The 21,911-nt window shown below is 60.1% G+C and overlaps 1 protein-coding gene across 1 annotated transcript in view; it reads left to right on the top strand.

Annotated features, from left to right (window-relative positions):
- TBC1D22A (TBC1 domain family member 22A) overlaps positions 1–14,052 on the top strand; it is a 262,971-nt gene extending 248,919 nt beyond the window's left edge. Inside the window, exon 13 of the mRNA XM_027540480.1 lies at positions 12,164–14,052. Coding sequence (XP_027396281.1) covers positions 12,164–12,292 — 129 coding nt within the window. The 3' untranslated portion in view covers positions 12,293–14,052. The remainder of the gene's footprint in view (positions 1–12,163) is intronic.
- The last annotated feature ends 7,859 nt before the right edge of the window (positions 14,053–21,911 follow it).

Below are 21,911 nucleotides of genomic sequence, written 5' to 3'. Positions count from 1 at the left end.
AGGCAGGCTTTCCTGGGGCTCCGTCTGCGGGAGCTGGGGTGCCCCCAGCCTCACGCTCTGCGCTCAAAGCGGGGACCCCTCCCCGCTGAGCGCCTCCAGTCGCCAGCGACCCTCATAGCCAGGAGCAGATCCTGGCCCTGTCTGGGGCTCAGCGTCTTGGTCTGAGGGATGGGGCGTCCTCATCCCCTGGGAGCCCCAAGACACTGCATGTGAACCCCATCCTAGTCGAGGAGCTGGGAAGCAGAGTGTGGCAGGGTCACCCCCAGCCCTCTCCCTTAGCGAGGCAGAGCTGCCCAGGGTCGCAGCCTGTGAAAGCAGCAGAGGGTGGACCTGCCCCTGCCCTGTGCTGGCCGTGTGCTCTGCGGGTTCTCACGGAGGACACACAGCCTTGCGGGCAGCGGCGCCTGCCGCCGGGCGTGACACAGGTGTGTTTTCCCGGAGAGGCTGCAAGTATTGTGGGTCTGCAGCCCCTCCCCCGGGTGCGCCGTCCCCTGGGCTTGAGGGGTGGGGGTCCAGGGGCCGCCTCTTCTCGTCCCCCTCCTTGGGGGGCCCCTCCGTGTTAGTGGCCCACCGGGTGCCTTCCAGCTGCCTGTTTGCCGGGAGCCCAGGACAACAGGCAGCCGGCTCTGGAGTCTGTGGGCGTCTCACCCGGTGGTCCAGCCTGGCTCTGGGCCCCTTGGCCTGGAAGGTGCGTGAGTGCCCCACCGAATGTTTGCCAGAAGTTGACCTCGGGCGTGTCACTGCTGTGTCCATGCTGGGGCACCTCTGGGCTCAGGCCTCCAGAGGCCGCTCCCCTGCATAGCTGCCGGGCGAGTGTCTGGGGCGGGGGTTGCGCGTGGAGCCTCTTGGAGGACACGCTTGGCGCTGGCGTGGGTACCATGTGTGCCCACAGCTCACACACACCATTTCTGGGTGATACACCCGGGACCCCCGTAGCTCAGGCATTGAGGCCCCGAGCGCCTACATCCCTGCCGTGGCAGGGTCTCTGTCTGTCTTGTACACAGATGGGGTCCCAGTGACCCACAGTGTCAGGGGTGAAGCCACCCGCCCCAGGGTCTCAGGGCAATGGGCAGCCTCTGTCCATAGGCCCCCTCCACCACCCTCAGCTCCTTCGGAGGAGGGGGCTTCCCAGCAGGGTCATGCTGGTGTGGGCTCTTACGGTGCTGCTTACCAACGCATACCCTGGTGCTCAGGTGTCGGGGGAGGCGCTGGGCTCTCGGTGCCCGGCCTTTTGTCTCCAGACAGCCCCATTGTCGTAACCCTCATTCCTGCCTGAGCGGGCATGCCAGCCTGGGAACCTGTCAGAGGCAGGCGGCGCGTCACCTCCCGGGCCCTGATCACTCTTGATTAGATTCGCACTCCTAAATACCCATCTGCAACTCCATCTGCAGTACAGTCACTCTCAGGGGACGGCTCGGTCACGTTGGAGACGGCGGGCAGAGGGCAGCGAGGCCCTCAACCAAGCCCAGCGACTTGATGCGGTTTCTCCTCCGTGGGAGCCTGGACCTAACTTGACCAGAAGTTGAGCGCGTATGTTCAGGAATCAGTGGAAATAACCAGCTGGCTCAGGTGCTGAGTGTGTGGGATTGCTGCTGCTTCCCTGGTGGCCGGTTGGCTCCGCTTGTTCTAAGCTGGGTCTCCCCGGTCGCGGGCTCAGGGCTGGGGGGCTCAGAGGTGGGGATGGGGCTTCAGGCTCTTCACCTGGAAGCGACCCTGGCGTGGGAGCCAGCCAGGCCCTGGGGAAGCAGCCGCTGCCCGACCTGCCCTCCCCTGCAGTCCAGCCACTGGCCATGGGGGCCCCAGGGCTCCTGGACGTGTCAGTGTTGCTGGTCCGGGCCTGGGCCTGGCGGGCCACTTGCCACGTGCTTCTCAGTGCGGTGGTGGTGCGTTGGTCCTGGGGGAACGCGACACGCCCCCCCACCCGAAAAACACACCTCTCCTGATGAGCAGCCAAGTGGCAGCCCTGAGTGGGTGCTGAGCTGGAGGGCCTGGGGTTGAGACCCCCGCCCCCGGGCGCGGGGCCCTCATCGCGTCACCGGTCACCTGCCTCAGGATGTGTTTGCAGTCGTTTGCTCAGTTTGATCCGTAACGGTGCCGACTGAACACGAGCCTCCTCGTGCCGTGAGGCCCTCTGCCAGGCGCTGGGGCACAGGCCGGGTCCAGCTCAGCTGTGGCCCCACAGATGCAGGCTGAGGTTGGCTGCTCACGGGGCTTGCGGCTTCCAGTGGGAAGGATAGGGCCATGGCCTACTTTTAGGGCCATCCCGGATGGTGTGTTTAAGGTTTAATCTGTCTTTCTTCCTGTCTGCTCACGTGTCCACCCGCCCATCTTATCCACCCAGCCAGCCAGCCAGCCATCTATCCATCCATCCATCCATCCATCCACCTGCCCACCTACCCACCCACCCATCCAGCCAGCCAGCCATCTATCCACCTATCCATCCATCCACCTGCCCACCTACCATCCATCCATCTGTCCATCCATCCATCCATCCACCATCCATCCATCCATCACTATCCACCTATCCAGCCAGCCAGCCATCTGCCCACCTGCGCTCAGCTCAGCATTTACTGGGATAAACGCCCTGCTCTCAGTCGAGCACCAGGAAGTTTCAGGTTCCTGCTGGGCGTAGTCCATCTGAGCCTTTACCCTCAAGGAATTGACTCATGGTGAAATCAGGTACAGGCCACAAGGCTGCCGCCGCTGTGGAGATGTCATAAGGAACCACAGGCCTCCCCGGAAGGCGGCTCTGGGAGGAGAACACCAGACTGAAGCCCTGGCCTCTGGTGGGGAGTTGAGGGGGCGGGGCTCTTCTCTTGGAAATTGCACCTCCGTCTCCCAGGAGGGCTCCGTGCCGGTGGATCCGGGCCTGGGAGCCACCTCTGCCCCTCGCCACCCCGTCCCATCCCAGCTTGAGCCCGGCAGGGTCCCCTCTGCCACCGAGGCCCTTGGCGGAGCAGGTGGGGGTGGGGGTAGGGGAGAATCTCCTCTTTAAACACCTCTCTGAATTGATGAAGACAGAAAAGAAACTTTTGCCCCTAAAAGTCCATAAATCTTGGGTGCAGAGTGCTTGGCAGTGACCCTTTAACATTCTTGAAAACAAAAGGGATGCGTCCTAACGGCCAGCGATTTACAGCTTGGGTGTTACTGGAATCTGGAGGTAAAAGCCAGCCTGCAGAGTGCTTCATTAGTTTTGAACGGTTTCCAGGAATAAGCTTGCGTTTAAATCTCTGGGTCGGGGCCCTGGTCCTGTAGCTGAGCGGATGGTGCCCCCCTGGGAAGGGTGTTTCTGCAGCACCTGCTGTGAGAAGCAGGGGCTGGAATCAGGGCCTGGATGCAGGGTTCCTTCCTGGCCGCCTCTGCCTGCAGGGTCCCCTCCAACGGGCACTCTGCACATGTGTGAAGGGCCCTGCCCCACGGACCCTGCCCAGGAGTCGGTCCCAGGCCTGGCACAGACTGTAGGGTGAGTGCCTCGGCGTCAGGAGACACGGGCGGGCCTCGAGGCTCGCTGCCCTGCACACGTCCACCTCCTTTCCAGCATGCTCTGCCCCATGGCCCCTCCCAACCTCCTGCCAGGGTTAGTCCTCTGGAGGTTTCTGAGGCCCCTGCCCGTGGCCCTCCTGCTCCTGGTGAGGCTGGGTGCCTGTGGACGGAGCGTCTCAGGGCTTCGTGTAACTTGAAGAGATGGGAGGCCCCCGGCCTTCCAAGTGCCCAGTAAGGATGCTCCGGAACCTCATTGCCTTTGCTTCTCTTGTAGAAAAAGAGCCTGAAGCTCCCCTCGCCTCCACCCCAACCTTCCCGAGCCCGGGCCGCCGTCTCCTTACCTGAGTCAGAGTCCTGCCTCTGGGCCTCCAGGGCCGTCGGTGGGGCCACGCGTCTTGCGTGAGCCGTGAGGGGACGTGGTGACCCTGGAGTTCGTCTCCAGAGCCTGCGTTCACCCTAGGAGGTTCTTTGTGTCTGGGGGGTAGGGGGCCCTCTTCTGTGGTGAAGCGGTCCTTGTCTGCAGCGTAGACAGGAGAGTGAGGGCAGGGCAGGGCGGCCAGAGCCCGCCCAGAGCCCAGAGCCCACCCGCCCGCCTTCCGGGCGGTGCTGAGGGTCTCTGGAGAGGGGGGGTTGGGGCGGGGCGAGGAGACCCCCAGGAGGCGGGCTGTGGGGTGAGGGTATCGTGCCCGCCAGCAGGAGCTCCTCCTGGGGCCTCTGCCTGTCAAGCCCTCTCCCCCACACTCTGCTCTCGGGGACTCTGGGCTTGTCACCTTCGGGTGCTCGACATCACTGCAGGGGGACGCGTGCGGGTGTGAGGGGCCCTGCGCAGACCCGACTTCCGTGGCTGAGACCCTGGGCCTTGGGGTTCAGGGGGTTGGAGGGTTTGGTCCTGGTGAGCCCCAGCTGTGTGGACAGAGATCCTAACGGGAAGGGGCGCAGACGTCTCGGGGGCGCCGCCCGCCTGCAGCACCGCGTGGCCGGCACCATCATCCGCTTCCAGCCGGGGCCCTGGGGCCCCAGGCCCATCCTGGAGGGAGGGCGGAGCGGCTGGCTTGTGGAGAGCAGGGTGGTTGGGGGATGGTTTTCTTTTCTAGATGTTGCTGTGATGCTGCCCTGCAGGTTAGGGGGCAGGGTGGGAAGGCGGGGGCCAAACGATCACCTGCCAAAAGGTGGCGATGGGCTGGGCTGGGGGGCCGGGGCAGGGCTGGATGTGGGAGGGAAGGTGGGTCCTGGGCGCGGGGGTCTCACTGCTGTCACAGGAGCCAGGAAGTGGGGGGACAGGTGTAGTTTGCGGGCGTTTGCTCGTTGTTACGGCTGCAGGGGAACACACTGGTGTGGAGGGTGCAGGCAGCCACGGGACACTCGGGTGGTCTTCAGGGAGAGGCGGGGGGTGCAGACCTCGGTGATGGTAAGCCTTGCCCCAGAGGGTCCCTAGGGGTGAAGAGGGCCCAGGGAACACAGCCTGAGTGGCCAGGCAGAGGGAGGGTTCGCCGAGGAGCTTGGCAGAGTGGCCAGAGGTGAGCTGCGGGCGAGGTGGGGGCGAGGGGTTCTCAAGAAGCAGGGTTCAGTAGGGAGGACCCGCCCCGGGGAGCCACTGAACGTGGGGAGCAGACCACACGGGGGGAGCCACGTGGCTGACAGCGTCCCTGCCCCAGAGGCCAGAAGAGCAGCCCCGGGGACGTGGGAGCTGCCAGTCCCCGTGCAGGCAGTGCCCCCGAGCTCCCCGGGCCCTGGCTGCGGGACCACAGCCCCGCTCCCCTCTGTGGCCCCCTCCCCTGATTTCTCGGGGTGAGCAGCTGGCGCCACCTCCAGGCCCTGAGCCCGCCCATTTGAAGGGGCGTCTCTGTCACTTTGCAGATAAACGTGGGCCTGGGGGCCTCCTCCTGTGAGTGGGCACGCTTCCCAGGCAGGCATCCCCCAGTGAGGACAGCTCCTCCCTGGGCGCGCCGTCTGCAACCAGCCCCCAGCCCGCAGAGCCGAGGGGCCTCTGCAGGACAGAGCGGCTCTGATCGCCATGCCAGGATTTTAAGTATTCTCCGTGTGCGGGTCAGACGTCTCCCGGGCACGTGCAGACATGTGAGGTGCAAAGCAGCTCAGTCAGGGCGCTCCTGTCAAGCTTGTGTTTTCGGTACCTGGAGGGGTTTTCTCTTTAGACATCCTTTTTTGGGCAAAGAGACGCAAAATTAATTGAAAGGACGGTGCACCTCCCGGAGCCGTCGGAGGGCCCCCAGAAGAGCGTTCTCCCGCCGTGTCACCTTCCGTTCCCACCTTCCAGGGGCTGTCAGCAGCCAGCAGGCTGGCCTGGCAGTTGGCCGTCCAGCCCAGCCGGCTGTCAGCGCCCTTCTATTTTTAGCCCTGGTTTGGTCCTGCAACTTGACGAGATTTTTCAAACTAATAACTGGATTGTCAAAGGAATCAGCTGTCACAGGACCGTCTGGGGGGGAAGGGGCAGGAAGGAGGAGCCGCAGCCTGGGGGACCCAGTGCCGCCCGGGAAGCAGGGCCAGCCTGCGGCTGCCCACGCCCCCACCCCAGCCAGCAGGGTGTTGCCCCTGAGACAGCTGTGTGCCTGTCGTCCTGGATGCTGGGGTCGGAGTCTGGCGGGGACACGGGATGGGACGTGGCCAGTGGGGCCCCCTGAGCGAGCATCCACCCGGGAGGAGCCCTGGGCCGGCGGACTGACCTTCTCAGGTGCCCCTTCATGGCCGCCGCGAGTCAGGGTGAACTGTTCCCTTTGATCTATTGGCTAAAGGTCACCGGGCTAGCTTGAAAGGTTAACAGTCAGGGAACTAGAGAATCTCACAGGCGATTTTCATTTCGGGCCTCTGGGCGCCTCCTGCGGCCGTGTCTGCAGGGTGGGTTCACCCGAGGAGGGCTCAGGGCCTCTGCCTTAGTCCAGTCCCTGCACCCCACCCAGGGGACTCCCTGTGGTTTACCGTCTGGTCAGCTCTCAGCTCCAGGAGGGGGACCAGGTCAGGTCCTCAGCCATCAGACCGCCAGTCCAGGGCCGCCTGGTCCCCCTGAGACGTCCTCCTAAGAGCTGGAGGTGGGGGGGTGTCGCACTGGAGGGAGGCGGTCTCCTATGAGCACATGGCCTCTCAGAGAGGCTGGGTCCTGCTCAGGTCAGGTTCAAGGCTCAGGAGGGCAACCCTGGGGGGTCACAGCCGAGCACCAGGCAGAACTGAGCTGTCACTAAGTCTCCTGGGGCCCTAGCTTCTTCTTTCCGGCTCTGGGGGTGTGGGAGGCCCCGGGACTGGCCGTGGACACAGTGGGGAGGCCCCGGGATTGGTCGTAAGGTCAGCACGCAGCGTGATGCTTGGCACGGAGTGAACGTACTCCAGGGCGGCCCGTGGCTGACCGTGGGAGGGACGGCCCTGGGAGATGCTCTGCGTGCTGACCCGCGTTCATGCTTTTCCTCGTCTGTGGTTGTCGCCATTTGGGGGGCAGAACTGGCCTGCTCCTGCAGACCTCACCACGTGGCAGTCGGCAGTCCAGGGCAGGGTCCCGTGTCCCCCGCGCGGCAGGAAGGTCCTGGCGGGAGGAACAGGCAGTGGGAGGTGGCGCAGAAACGGGAGAGCCACGCCTGCGGGACGGTCACGTGTGGCACCAGGACGAGGTGCCAGGTGCTTCCCGGGTCCCTGGCTCTCGGCGCCGTTTCCACCCAGTCCCCCCACCCCCAGGGCTCCCAGGGAGACCTGGCCCGGGGCACTGAACCGTCAGAAGGCCCCCATGGCACTGCCGGCGGATGTCACAGACCGCTTTGGCACAGTCCAGCCTCGGCTCCCCTCCTGCCGTCTTGGTTGACGTGTGCTCCCCGGGAACGCGGCTTTGTGTTGAATGTGCACTCAGGCCCACAGCCCCTGCGAAGGCGGGAGCAAAGCGGCCCAGCCCTGCCTGGCCGTCAGGCGTGGGCGGTTGCACCGGGACCAGGACCCTTGCCCTGCAAAGCGTGCGGCCCCTGGCCGCTAGCCCGGGGGGCGGGGTGGGAAGCCGGTCCTGCGGGCCAGAGCAGCACATCCGCCTGCAGTAGGCACCCCAGGCTCCGCATGCATCCTGGCCACGGCCACTCTGTGCACACTCGCCCTGAGGCTCCAGCAGCCGTGGCCAGGCCAGGGCGGGGCGGTGGTGGCCACGGCCACTCTGCACACTCGCCCTGAGGCTCCAGCAGCCGTGGCCACCCGGGCCGGGCGGGGCGGGGCTCCTGTGTGCCCTGTGGCCTGGGCGCTCCTGCCCACAGTCCAGTGCTGGAAGGAGCCGGCCGTCGGCTCTGAGGATACGGGGCCCCCAGGCCCCCCAGACGTCCGAGGGGAGTGGTGACGTGATGGCGGACAGCGGGACGGCTCCTGCACCGAACTGAGCTCAGAGTCTCAGCCTCTCGGGTCCCCGGCCTGGAGGTCACCCCGTCTCTGCGCCCTTGGCTTCCAGGCTTCCTGGTGCCCAGGCTCTGATGTCACCCAGTGCTGTGGGGACAAGGCCATCTGCGGTGCGGGCGCTGAACCACCCAGGCCTCCCCCACCTCGGGCGCCTCACTTGAAAGGCTGAGGACTTGGGAGAAACGCCTGAGACCCATCCTGCAGGAGTCCTGATCCTGGGTGTCCCCCCGGGGTCCCCAGGGGGCACCTGGGACTGCCCTTCTGCGAGTGGCCCCAGCAGCAGGTTCGCCGGCCAAGCTGCCAACGGACCATCAGAACACGGTGGAAAAGTGGAATAAAGCAGCTGGGCCTGTGTCTGTGGAGGGGCTGCTGTCTCTCCTTCCCAGGGAAGGGGAGGACATGGTCCTCAGCACATGGGCCGGTAGCCCCATCCTGATTCCTTTGCCGTCTCTGTGTGTGGCCCTCTCTTTTTGCCTGCTGCATGGGCAGGGTGGCGTTGACCTGGGTGCCTTGAGGCATGTCTTCTGCCCGAGGGTCCACAGTGCGTGGCTGGTGAGGCCGTCACAGCCACTGCCCACGAGCAAGAGGGCCACACTGGATGGTTCAAAGCAGTGCTGTCCGCTGGGGGCAAGGTGCTGCCCACCAGGCTGCTGCTGCTGCTAAGTCGCTTCAGTCGTGTCCGACTCTGTGCGACCCCATAGACGGCAGCCCACCAGGCTCCCCCGTCCCTGGGATTCTCCAGGCAAGAACACTGGAGTGGGTTGCCATTTCCTTCTCCAGTGCATGAAAGTGAAAAGTGAAAGGGAAGTCGCTCAGCCGTGTCCGACTCTTAGCGACCCCATGGACTGCAGCCCACCAGGCTCCTCCATCCATGGGATTTTCCAGGCAAGAGTACTGGAGTGGGCTGCCATTGCCCACCAGGGGGAAGGTGCTGTCCACTGGGGGAAGGTGCTGTCATCGGAGGGAAGGTGCTGTCCACCGGGGGGAAGGTGCTGTCCACCGGAGGGAAGGCCTGCCGTGTGGGAGAGCTTCAGGAGCGCTGGGGAGATGAATGTATTAATATTCCATCTAACCCAGTACATGTACAATGTTATCTTTCAAACTGTGATCAAGGTAGAAGTTAAGAAACATTTCCCAGACTTTTGTTCAGACCGCAAAAGAGATCTAGGCTGTGTTCTATATGGACCCACGTCTCCACCAAGACCCCTGCAGTGGATGGGCAGAAGAGCAGCAACTAGTCACACGCCCAGCCCGGCCCCCGCGCCGAGCTGAGCACTGTCTGCCTGCTACTAGTCTGTCTGTCCATCTGTGGCCTGATTGCCATCTCCACGCACACACCAGCCCCAGAGGTGTGAGCCCAGACCAGGCCGTGTGACAAGCACGTGCCCTGACGTGGCCCGGGCATGGGTGGTCCTGGCACGTGGCCCGCAGAGTGAGGGCCCTTTCTGCTCCGGGAACAGAGCTGCGCTTCCTCAGCGCCTGTTTGTGCCGTCTTCGTCACACACGATGCCGTTTGTATTAGACGTGAGAATCTTGACAGTCCAGTCCAGGCACATTCAAAGGCAGTGTCCTCCCTGGCTCCTTGGTGTCCCCTCAGAATGATCTGACATGGCCGGCTGGAAGGTCAGCGTCCTTTACAGGAGTGTGTGTGCGAGCGATTGCCCACGGGTCAGCACCGCGTGCCGTGTGCTTCGTGGGGGGACACGGGGTCACCTGGGCCTGCTGGTCCCGGAGGAGACAGATCACCCGGCGGCGTGGGTGAGGACCCCCGCTTTGTGCCTCCAGAGTTCCAAGGGGCTGCGGTGGCCGGGGGCAGGCTTGGCCCACCTCTGCATCTGACTGCGACCTTGCTGCCTGACACACGGGAGCTCCGCAGGGGACCGCACAGACAGAACCAGGGCCTGAGAGGGGGTCCCTACCCACCCTCGCGGACCCCAGGGTGTGCCGTTTTGTCCTTCCTGGGAGGGTGTGCACGTAGAGATAATTGTGCTTTGCAGATGGTAACGTAACGCCTCTCTCTGGACAAATGAAATCGTTTTGGCAAGAAGTCCCAGAAGCCGTAAACATTATTTGCTCTTTAACATCAGAAAGCTCACTTCTTGGATCCCAACCAGAGGCAGAGGCAGGAAGGATCGCCTGGAAGAGGCATCCAGCAACAACCCAGCTCAGGGCCCGCCCTGTAGCCTGCCTCCCTCGCGCCCCGCTGCCTGTGCCTGCGGGCGATGCCCACATGGTGATGCCCGCATAGCAATGCCCGCATGGTGATGCCCACAGGGCTCCCACGGCCGGGGTGGCCCCAGCGGGGCCTCCAGAGGAGACCCCCTGATGGAAGGGGCAGCCAGCCACGGTCCGCATGCTCGTGAGGTGGCATCTAGCGTGTCCGGAGGACGGTCAAACCACTCATCACCCCGAGAACTGGGCCGACCGGAGGTTCGGGCCCCCGTCCTTAGCACCCGGCGCTGCGGGCCCGTCCTCGGGGTGGCTGGCGCTTTGCTCGCGGCTGAGGCCTCCGGGCTGTGCGGCGGGGCGGCACCGTCACTCCGGCCCTCCCAACGGCCGCAGACAGCGCGTGCCAGCGTGGGAGAACGGTGGCAGGCGGCGGGCGCGCTGAGCTGGGTCTCTGTGGCCGTGGTGGCATCTCGTGGGCACAGTCGGCAGAGAACCATGGGGACCTGAGCCAACCTTGACTCCTTCTGACCTCAGAGCTGTGAGCAAACCGCCTCCCGCTTTCATCCTGTGATGTGGTCACCGTTTACGGAGAAGTTAAGGTGAAAACAAATTGCCCTTGCGGTCCTCTGTGCCGGGCCCTCCCTGCCGCCGTCTCGTTCCCTGGGGGAGCGGGCGCCCGCGCTGTGAGCCAGCGACAGCGTCGTGACCGATGGCCCTTCCCCAGATGGCATGGCTAACCCTGGGCCGCCCCGGGGCTCCCCAGTCAGAGACACCGCCGCCCAGCACGTAAATAAGGCCTTTTTAAAAAAGAAATCTGTATTTAGGGAGGTATTTGGCTGTGTTCTCTGCCTCCCGTAAAGGTCACTCGGATAGATCTTTCCTTCTTCAAGCTTCGCAGGCCGCGGAGCGCCGTGCATTTCTATTCTCTGTCCATCCAGTGAACCTGGGGGACTAAATTAGATTCTGAAATTGAGTGTGCAGGGAGTCGCTGAGTTACCGTAACGGGAGGGTATTGCTTCTCACCTTGCAAGTAGCGAGGTCATGATAATATGAAGCGAAGTGGATTAAAAATAAAACCAAAGGTATTTATTTACGACCTGCTCAGAATTGGATTGGCATCCGTGTAAGTTGCACCTAATGCTGAGAGACAGCAGATTGATGCTGATGTGTCCCCGGGGACACTCTGCCAGTGAAATTTGCTCCGTGAATTCAATTTAAAGGCCCCCAGAAAGGGTCCAAATGCGGGAGGAAATGGGGACGAGCAGCTCCAGGGAAGCCACATTAGCGGCGCGTCCCGGCGCGAGGCTCACAATTCGGGAGGGGGGAGACGGCCCCGTGACGGGGGGTCAGGGGACAGCAGCTGGCACAGGCCCCCGTGTCAGCGCCAGGCACTGACGGTCTGTTGGGAGCTGAGACCCTCTCCTCGGTGGGGAACCCGCAGCCCCGAGCTGGTCAGCAGCCTGCCCGGCCCACCAGCTAGAGGGCAGCACAGCCAGGACCTGGGCCCGGGCCTGGCCTCTGGGTGCCAGCCCTGAGTGCCCAGGGGGTGGGCTTCGCATCCCCCGGAAGGTCCCTGGACCCCAAAGCGCTGGGGCAGCCGGCGTGTGAGGCCCAGTGCTGGGCGGCGCTGCCCTCCTCCTCCCAGCGGGTCTGGGGGGTTTCCTCCCAGCTGCAGGCCTTAGGGCCTGTTGGGGTCGACTTGGGGGGACAGGGTTTGTGGGGGCTGGAATGTTATCCCAGGGCCCCTCCTGCAGGGCCCTGTCCCCCCACCCTGCCTGTCGCCCACTCTGACCCCCTGTCTCTGCCCCCCAGGAGCTGGTCGCCCCCTGGGCCCCCTCCCCCCACACCACTGATCACTCACGTGGGCCCCCCACTTCCCAACCCTGCTGGTCACCCCTGGACCCCTATCCCCTGACCCCGCTCCCCACCCCCTGGCCCCCACCCCCCATGACTGCTGTCTGTCCCCCTGGGCTCCCCCACCCCACTGGTCACCCCTGGGCCCCCCTCCCCCCAGCCTGCAGGTTGCCCCCCAGGCCCCCCGCCCCTGCTGACTGCTATCTCTCCCCCCGGGCCCCCTCCCCCAAGCCTGCGGGTCACCCCCTGGCCCTCCACCCCCGCTGACCGCTGTCTGTTCCCCCAGGAGCTGCTGCTCTTCCTTCAGAACCTGCCCACCGCCCACTGGGGTGACGAGGACGTCAGCCTGCTGTTGGCCGAGGCCTACCGCCTCAAGTTCGCCTTCGCGGACGCCCCCAATCACTACAAGAAGTGAGGCCAGCGCACTGCAGTGGGCCTCCCGTGCCGGGCAGCGCCCCTGCTGCTGGCTGCAGGCCCCAGCCGGGGAGGAGAGGCCTTGCTGGAGCCGCTCGCCGAGACGAGGCACCGGCCACGGTCAGGCCTGGTGAGGGCGGGCGGCCTCCGCCTCCCGAGATACCAAAGAGACCAGGGAGCAGCTGGCCACGGGGCCCTGGGGGCCAGCGCCCCGCCCCTGGCCCTGGAGCACCCTTGCCAAATGCCCACCTTGTGGCGCCCCCGCCCAGGGCAGCCTGGGAGGCAGCCCCCCTCGGAGGCCTGCTGTCCAGGCGCCAGGGGCAGAGGGAGGTGGCAGCCGCCTCCTACCTGCTTGGAAATTTAAAAATTCTATTCTGTTGAGTGACGAGAATAAAGTACAGACAAAGCTGTTGAGTGAAGCGTTGCACTAAGTCACGAAACCTCTCTGCCCTCCCCGGCCTCGGCCTCAGGCAGGCTTCTATAACTTGGTCACTTCACTGGGCCACGTTCCCGCTTTCTTGGCATAAACTTGGCTGGAAGGCCGACAGCGAGCCCAGGGGCACTCTGACTGCAGCCGCCAGCTGCCCGGAGCAGAGAGAGGCTCCGAGTTGCCTTACTTTGCACCCATGACCTCTGGAAAGAGGGAACCAGCCCAGGCGGTCTGCCGTGGAGCCCATGCAGGCGGGAGCCCCTCCACGAGGCAGCGTCAGTGTTGGCTGGCGCTCAGGCTCCCCTGGGCCCCTGGACAGGCAGGTGCAGCCGCTCCTGCCCCGTGACCAGGGGCCCTAAAGGACGCCGTCCCTTCTGCACCCCTCGGAGCTGGAGCCGCCCGAGCCCCTCCCCGTGCCATGTGTCCAGGTGCGAGTTGACTTGATCTGCTGGTCGTGGGGCGGCTAGCCCAGCTGCAGACCGGCCCGCCCCAGCCCGCCTGTTTTGCTCCCCACAGCTTCTCTGCCTGAGCTGGGGAGGACCCAGCAGGGTCACGTGGCCGCTGGCTCCCTGGACACCCCTGTGGGGCCCTGGGCTGCAGCTATAGCTCCGACCCCCCTGGGCAGGCCCCCGACCTCAGCGGCCACTTCTGCCCTCAGGCTCCCGTCCTCTTGCAGCATCTTTTTCCCATTTCGTGCCGGCTCTCGGGGCGGTGGGTCAGCCAGGACACCACCCCGTCTTTGCACAGCAGTTGAGGATCAGGTCACACAGATACATGTGTGTGATGGTACGGGTTTCTTATTTTATGAAAAGGGTTCCTGGGTCATTACATGTGCGTGGAAGTTAGCACAAAATATTGTGCAAACACCAGAAGCCCCAGGTCAGCCGGGAGACTCACTAGCCTTAGGCCAGACAGAGAGCACCCCCCGCCCTGGCATCAGGGGCTCCCCCACCAGCTCCCACAGCCCTGGCCCTCTGCTGCCCTCCCGACGGGCACCCAGTTCTGGGGAGAGCCCCCCTGCTTGGCACAGGAAGCCCGTCCTGCTTAGACCCCGGGCACTGCCCACCGCGCTCAGGTTGTCCTTGGGGCCAAAATGCTGGGCACACGACAGGTGCGTGCCTCTGGCGGTGGCTTGCTTTTCAAATAGGAAGACTCTACACGGTCCAGTGAGGCCCTGCGCTTATCTTCATGTGTGTGTGAACCTGAAGCTGAATGTGAGGGGTGTTGGTGGGGGTCCTTGGAGTCTGAGCCAACCAATCTGAAGTGATTAAAGACTGTTCTTTCTGGAATACAAGGTGTGAAACGTGGAATAAAGGTGCAATAAAACCCCAGCCTCGGCCTGTGATTCACGACTCCCCTGAGGGGGTGGGTGTCCCTGCCAGGCGCCGGGCCCTCGGCTGTCTGCTTTGAGGCCGGGCAGGAGCCCAGCCCTGCAGCAGCTGCCGTGCCTTCTGTTCAGGCCACGGGGTCCCAGGCCTTCCGTTTGGGCCGTGGGGTCCTGGGCCTTCCATTCGGGCCTGGAATCCCGGGCCTTCCGTTCAGGCCAGCTGCAGTGTGCCCAGCCTGGCGTTGGGCGCAGCACCCGCATCTTGCTGATGCCCACCAGGGCCTCGGGGGACCTGAAGGTGCAGACCGACAGGACTCAAGACTCGAGCTGGACCCAAAGCCTAGGCTGCTCCGTTTGGGTGTCGGGGTCCAGCTGACCCTTAGCTGAGCCACTGTCCGTCTGTGGGCAGCAGGGACCTCCCCATCCGGCTGTGGTCCTTCCAGTGTCTGCTCGGGGCAGACACTGGGGTCCCGGGCCCACCGCTCCCGCTCCTGGGACCCAAGACACGCCCACCCGTCCTGCCCCCCTGCCCAGGGTGTCCCGGCCGCCCGTCCTCCCTTGTCGGTGAAACAAGGCCCCGTGAGCCCCGGCTTCTCAGGGCTGCTCTTGTGCCCCGTCCTCCGGGCTCCCCGTGTCTGCCTTCTCCCCCCTCACCGGGGACCCTGCAGGGCAGCACTTTGCTGTCTGTCTCACCCCAGGGTAAGGGTCCATCCCCAGGGGTGAGCTACAGGCCCCTGGCGGGGGGTGCTGTGTGTGCTCCACCCCGCGTGAGCCTGGCCGGCCGGGCGGACCCCCGCAGGCCGAGGCGCGGGCTCAGGGCTGCGGGGTGGAGACCCACTGTCCCCGCCACGGGCGGGGGGCGGGAGGCGTCAGGCTCAGGTCCCGGCCCAGCCTTGGTGACAGCTGTCACTGGTGTCATCGATGGTGTTTGTGGCCCAGCGGTCGGCTCCTCAGGCCCACCTGGGGATCCCCGAGCCCCCATGGGCAGCTCAAATCCCAGCCGTCCGGGACAGAGCCCTGACTTGGGCAGCAGCTGGCCTGCCGTGTCTCACCCTCACCCTGCCTGTGGGCCCCCGAGCCGAGAGGGAGGGCTGGTGGGCCAGGTGCCAGGGAGGGCAGGTCCCGGGCGATTTGCGCTTCTGAAGGGACGCGCGGGTGGGAAGGGCTCTTTGCTGGTGTTTCCTGTGCATCTGAAAAAGAATCCCCTCGTGTCTGAGTGAACTGCTTCCCCTGGCCATGTGGGGCGTCTCTGTGGGAAGATGGGCCCTGTCTAGCCGCTGCAAGCCTGGGCCTCCAGGCCCGGCCACCCTGAGTTGGAGGTGACCGCCAGCCCACGGCCCAGTGCGTCAGCTCTCAGGGCTGGTGTTGGGTGAAGCTTGCTCAAAGAGCCAGGCAGCCGGGCCCTCCCTGGGCTGCCTCCCGGGCGCTCTCTCCCCTCCTGCCCACTCTGGTTCTCTCGTGTCCCCTTCCCAGTGCTTCCCTGGACCCAGGGGCTGTGCCCCTCTCAGCTTCAAGGCCTGGCCTCACTCATCCTGTATACAGTATGCGGCACGAAAACACGCTGCAAACACCTCAAAACACAGAGAAAGATGATAACAAGCCTGGCAAACGCACCTGCGACCCAGGCGAGACGGGCTGAAATGCCATCACAGGCGCCGAGTGCTTGGAAATAACTGGAAATGATGACTCTTGAAAATAAAAACGGGCCCAGGACATAAAGTAGGCGGTTCACAAACAGAAGAGAAACAAGCACCTGACAAGATGCTCACATCATTCATTCATCATTTAGAGACGTGAAGACGAAGTCACAGACCATCTGACGGCCACGCGACCCCGGCTAAGGGTGTGGTAAGTTGTCAACGGCAACAGAAAACCAACCATCCACGCTGTAGTCTTCCTGTTTTTTCCTGGATATTTGGCAATGATTTTTATTGTTTTTACTTTGAAACTATGATGTATGTGAGAGTGTGTGTGTGTGTGTGTGCTCAGTTGTATCTGACTCTTCGCGACCCTGTGGACTGTCGCCCACCAGGCTCCTCTGTCCATGGAATTCTCCAGCAAGAACACTGGAGTGGGTCTCCAGTTCCTTCTCCAGGGGATCTTCCCGACCCATGGATTGAACTGGCGTCTCTTGCATCTCCTGCCTTGGCAGATGGGTTCTTTACCATTAGGGCCACCCAGGAATACACAGACGTATGCTATTGGGTTGGCCCAAAAGTTCGTTCGGGTTTCCTGTATGTGACGGAAAAACCCCAATGAGCTTTTGACCAACACAATTCTGACACACAGCCAGCAGACCGCACAACACACATCTGGGGACAGTGAGTTGTCACAACGCTGACGCCAGGAGCCGCCACTCTGTCAGGAAGCAGTGCGTGGCCGGCACCCCAGGCCTCCCGGGCGCCCCCTCCCCAGGCTGGACGCCACCCTGACTCCAGACCCCATGCTGTGGTTTTCTTGCCACTAAACTGTTCTCCAGAGGGACCAGGGAGAGACTCTTCTGCAACACCTCCCCGTCTGGGAGTGGTCCCTGCGGTCGGGTGGCTGCGGATCGTTCCTCCCTGCCTCTGTCCTTTGCCTTACGTGCGAGGGTGACAATTTCTCCACTCCACTGCGGACGGACACTTGGGCTGTTTCCCTTTCGGGGCTGTTGTAAATACTGCTGCCCTGAACATCAGTGTGTGCATCCGTGGGCAAACACCTGCCCGGTTCTGCTGGGTGTCTGTCCGTCTAGAGGAAGAATTCCACGGCCATGTGGGGTGCCTATCTTCCCCTTTAGCAGATGATGGCAAACTGTTTGCCAAATGTATTCCAGTTTCCACCGGCGTGCTGTGAGGGTCCTCATTCCACATCGTCACTGCCAACTCGGTGTGGGCAGCCTTAGTCTTCTCAGGGGACTCATTTATCTCCATCAGCCTGGTCCAAACACCAGTTCAGAGTTCACGCGGTCTCTCTCCTAATGCCCATCATGTGGCCGAACCTGCTTCCTTCCTGCCGCAGCCAAAACAGAGACCTGCTTAATACACCTCGTTATGCTAATATCATAAGCATTTTCTCATATCATTAAATTATTCAAAAACATGATTTTAATGACTGCATAATATCCCGTTGCATGGATTAACATAATTTGTTTATTTCCTGCCTGTACACCAAGTTGCTGCTTTTTTTTTTTTTTCCATCTGCAAATGATGCTGTGACAAAAGTCTTCGTTCCTGAACCTTTCTCCACGGTAGGTTGTAGTAGTGGAATTCTGTCATTCTTGCCCAATAGGCGGGTCGACAAATTTGACCGCTGCCCTCCTGCCCTGGTGGAGACCCACTCCCCTGATTTACTCGAGAATGTCTCGGAAAATACAAGTTTAAGAAATGATTTTGGAAGTTAAGGGTAACTTTTAAAAGAATAGTCAGAGTATAACTTCCAGAGGAGGAAAAGGAAAGCTGGTGAACAAAACCGATCGAGTCAAGAGGAGATAGGAAGGGAGTTTGGGAGTGGCAGAGAAAAAATCGGGTGAGTTAGGAAAAATGAACACGGCCCAGGGATGTTCAGATGTGCAAGTGATCATAACAAAGACCTGGCTCACACTCACCCCTTCAAAGGGATGCACGTCGTACTTCTTAAAAAAACCCTGCCAACAATATGCTATTTACATGCGATACATCTAAAACAAAATGACATAAAATCTGAAATAAGAGGATGAAAAAAATAAATGGGAGGGAAATACTAAACCAGAAGGAAGCATGGCTGAGAATACCTGTGTTCCCCAGAAAGATCTGAGAAGAGTGCTCACAAGGACAAATGGTGTGTGCTGTGAGGAAGGGACGGCCTCAGTGAGCCGTGGGCCCACGCTGATAGGGCAGGAGACCCCAGTGGGAAGCGGAAATCCACCTGCCCACAGCGTAAGCAGACCGCAGCAGCCCGGGCTCCGCTGTCCTCCACTGTCTCCTGGAGTTTGCTCAAACTCACGTCCGTTGAGTGGGTGATGCCTTCAGCTTACGTTAGTCTCCTCTAAAAATTCACTTTGGTTTTAGCAGTCACTTCTGTTGTTTCTTTTCTACTCCAATAACTCCTGCTTCTCTTTATTATTTTAACCCTTGTGGGTTTTTATTTTTGCACCTTTGCTCTCTTTTTTCAGCTTAAGTTGAATGTTGAGCTACATTCTTTTAAATATTTGTCTTTCAATAAGACATTTACGGCTGTAAAGTCTCTGCTTACGGTTTTACCTGCTCCCCACACATTTTGACATTTTATTCTTTCACTATCATCTTGAAGGGCTTCCCTGACGCCTCAGATGCTAAAGAATTTGCCTGCAATGTGGGAGACCCGGGTTTGACCTCTGGTTAGGGAAGATCCCCTGGAGAAGGGACTGGCAACTCACTCCAGTACTCTTGCCTGGGGAATCCCATGGACAGAGGAGCCTGGCGGGCTGCAGTCCTCGGGGTCGTGAAGAATCGGACACGACTGAGTGACCAACGCTACTACTAACATCTTGAAATTTCCAGTCTGATTCCATTTTTATGATTATTTATATGTATAGTGGGCTTGGTTCTCTTTGGTTTTGACTTCTAATATCACTGCATCATGGACAGAATGAGGCTTTGGGTTTTTTAAAAGTTCCTTGCCGCTGCTGCTGCTGCTAAGTCGATTCAGTCGTGTCCAATTCAGTGCGACACCATAGACCACAGCCCACCAGGCTCCCCCACCCCTGGGATTCTCCAGGCAAGAACACTGGAGTGGGTTGCCATTTCCTTCTCCAATGCATGAAAGTGAAAAGTGAAAGTGAAGTCACTCAGTCGTGTCCGACTCTTCATGACCCCATGGACTGCAGCCTACCAGGCTCCTCAGTCCATGGGATTTTCCAGGCAAGAGCACTGGAGTGGGGTGCCATCGCCTTCTCCTTATAGCAGGCCAAATACTTGTAAATGTTTTTCGTGTGCTAGAAATAAATGCACAATCCTTTGTGGACAGAAAAATTCTTCCTATTACATCACACCTTCGTTTCCATTTAAATTCCTCTTTGTCGAGCCTTTTTCTTCCCTAGGTCCACATTTTCTGTAAGAGACATGTTAATCTGTCTGCTTATGCTGTGGAAAGGTGAATTTCTGAACCTCAGTCCCGCAGTCGAGTCCGACTCTTTGCGACCCCGTGGACTGCAGCCCTCCAGGCTCCTCTGTCCATGGGATTCTCCAGGCAAGAATGCTGGAGTGGGTTGCCATGTCCTCCTCTAGGGGATTTTCCCAACCCAGGGATCGAACCCAGGTCTCCCACATTGCAGACGAATTCTTTACTGTGTGAGCCACCAGGGAAGCCCATACACACTACGGGTTGAATAAATATCTGTTGAATGAAAACCAGACAAATTTCTAAGGGATAAAATTCAGCCATATTAAGAAACAAAAGGAGGCAAACTGTAGGTGCTTTGAAATAGACAACGGAGAATGCGGAGACATGCCATTGACTGGGAGGAAATATTTGCAAAAGACAAATCTGATACATGACTGCTATCTGAGATACAGAAAGAACTCCTAAAGGGCAACAGTAAGAAAGCAAGCAACCTGATTAAAAAATGGGCAAAAGACCTGAACAGACAGCTCAGCAAAGAGGACACACAGATGGGGAATAAGCACGTGAAAGCCCCACATCCTATGTCATCGGGGAAATACAAATCGAAACAGCAACAAGACATCACTACACACCTGTTAGAATGGCCGAAATCTGAAGACTTGACAACAGCAAATGCTGGGGAGGGTGTGGAGCAACACAGCTCTCGTCGCTGCTGGTGGGACTGCAGAATGGTGCACTCTGCTTTTAAATGTTTTAAAAAAAATTTAGTGAAGTACGCTTGAGTTACAGTGCTGTGTTAATTTCTGCTGTAAAACAACGTGATTCAGTTATACATATATATACGTTCTTTTTAATATCCGTTTCCATTATGGGTTATCACAAGATATTGAGCAGAGTCCCTGTGCTGCACAGCAGGGCCTTATTTATCCATGCTCTGTATAATAGTTCGCATCTGCTGACCCTAAGCTCCCGACCCTTCCCCCTCCACTCGCCTCCTGCAGCCACAAGCCTGTGACCCTAAGTTCCCGACCCTCCCTCCACTCGCCTCCTGCAGCCACAAGCCTGTGACCCTAAGCTCCCGACCCTCCCTCCTCCACTCGCCTCCTGCAGCCACAAGCCTGTGACCCTAAGCTCCCGACCCTCGTCCACTCGCCTCCTGCAGCCACAAGCCTGTGACCCTAAGCTCCCGACCCTCCCTCCACTCGCCTCCTGCAGCCACAAGCCTGTGACCCTAAGCTCCCGACCCTCCCTCCACTCGCCTCCTGCAGCCACAAGCCTGTGACCCTAAGCTCCCGACCCTCCCTCCTCCACTCGCCTCCTGCAGCCACAAGCCTGTGCTCCGTGTCTGTGAGTCTGAGTCTGTTTCACAGACAAGTTCGCTTGCGTCGTATTTTAGGTCCCACACAGAAGCAGTACCGTACAGTATTTGTCCTTCTCTGACTTCACTTAGTATAATAACCTCCAGGCCCATCCGTGTTGCTGCAAATCGCATGATTTCATTCTTTTTCGTGGCTGGCTAATATTCCTTTATACACATGTGGTACGACCACTTTGGAAGACAGTTTGTTGTTTTCCTACAAAACTAAACACACTCTTAACCATATGATGAAGCAGTTACGCTCCTTAGTATTGACCCAAAGGAGCTGAAAACTTATGGCCACGCAAAACCCTACAGACCACTGTGGATTCATAACAGCCCAAGCTTAGAAAGAACCAAGATGTCCTTCAGTAGACGTGTGGATACACAGTGGTCCGTCGGACAACGGAATGTTACTCAGTGCAAAAAAGAAACAAGCTCTTGAGCCATGGAAAGATATGCAGGAACTTCAAATGCATTAATAAATGGAAGAAGCCAGGATGCATACTGTACGATTCCAACTCTATGACATTCGGGAAAAGGCAAAACCATGGAGACAGTGAGAAGACCAGTGGGTATCAGGGATTGCGGGGGGCGGCGGGTGGCAGGAAGGATGGGATGAACAGAGCATGGAGGACTTTCAGGGCCGTGAAATCACTCTGTATGATACCATATTGGTGAATACATGTCATTAGATACCTGTCCAAACCCGCAGAACGTACAGCGCGAAGAGCGACCCCTCGTGTCAGCGGTGGGCTTGGTGATGGTGACGTGTCTGCGTAGGTAACAGATGTACGCCCAGCGGAGACGCTGACGGTGGGGGAGGCCCTGCACGTATGGGAGGAGGGGTTCATGGGGAATCTCTGTACTTCTCTCTGAATTTTTCTGTGACTCAAAAATCTCTCTAAAACCTCCAATCTATTAATTAAAAAAAAATCAGGACTTCCCTGGTGGTCCAGAGGTTAAAAGTCTGCCTGCCAGTGCCGGGGACACAGGTTCAGTCTCTGGTCTGGGAAGATCCCACACGCTGAGGGGTGGCTAAGCCCGCGCACCCCAAGTCCTGAGCCCGTGCTTGCGATGAGAGAAGCCCAGCCCTGCGGCGGAGGTTAGCGCCCCACTCGCCACAGCTAGAGAAAGCTGGGGCACAGCACCAAACACCCTCTGCAGTCAAAAGGAAGCAAATAAATATAGAAAAAAAAAAAAGTGCATCCTATGAGCAGCCGTGACCTATGAATTTGAAAACCTGGATGAAATGGAGAATTTTAATAAAAACACAAATTACAAAAATTGACTCAGGAAGGAAATAAAAACTGAGTAAGACAATAATCACTGAATACCCTGAACAGGTGATCAATCACTCATCTCCGTTTCCGAAGGTAGCATGCCAGGTGCCTTTACAGCCTGTTCTACGAAACCCCAGTGATCAGAGTTTAGCGAAATAACGC

The sequence above is a fragment of the Bos indicus x Bos taurus genome, chromosome 5 (assembly GCF_003369695.1).
Source record: "Bos indicus x Bos taurus breed Angus x Brahman F1 hybrid chromosome 5, Bos_hybrid_MaternalHap_v2.0, whole genome shotgun sequence".
Classification (NCBI taxonomy): Eukaryota; Metazoa; Chordata; class Mammalia; order Artiodactyla; family Bovidae; genus Bos; species Bos indicus x Bos taurus.
The sequence above is the reverse complement of the archived record's forward strand: the minus strand, read 5'-3'. Positions and strand labels throughout refer to the sequence as shown.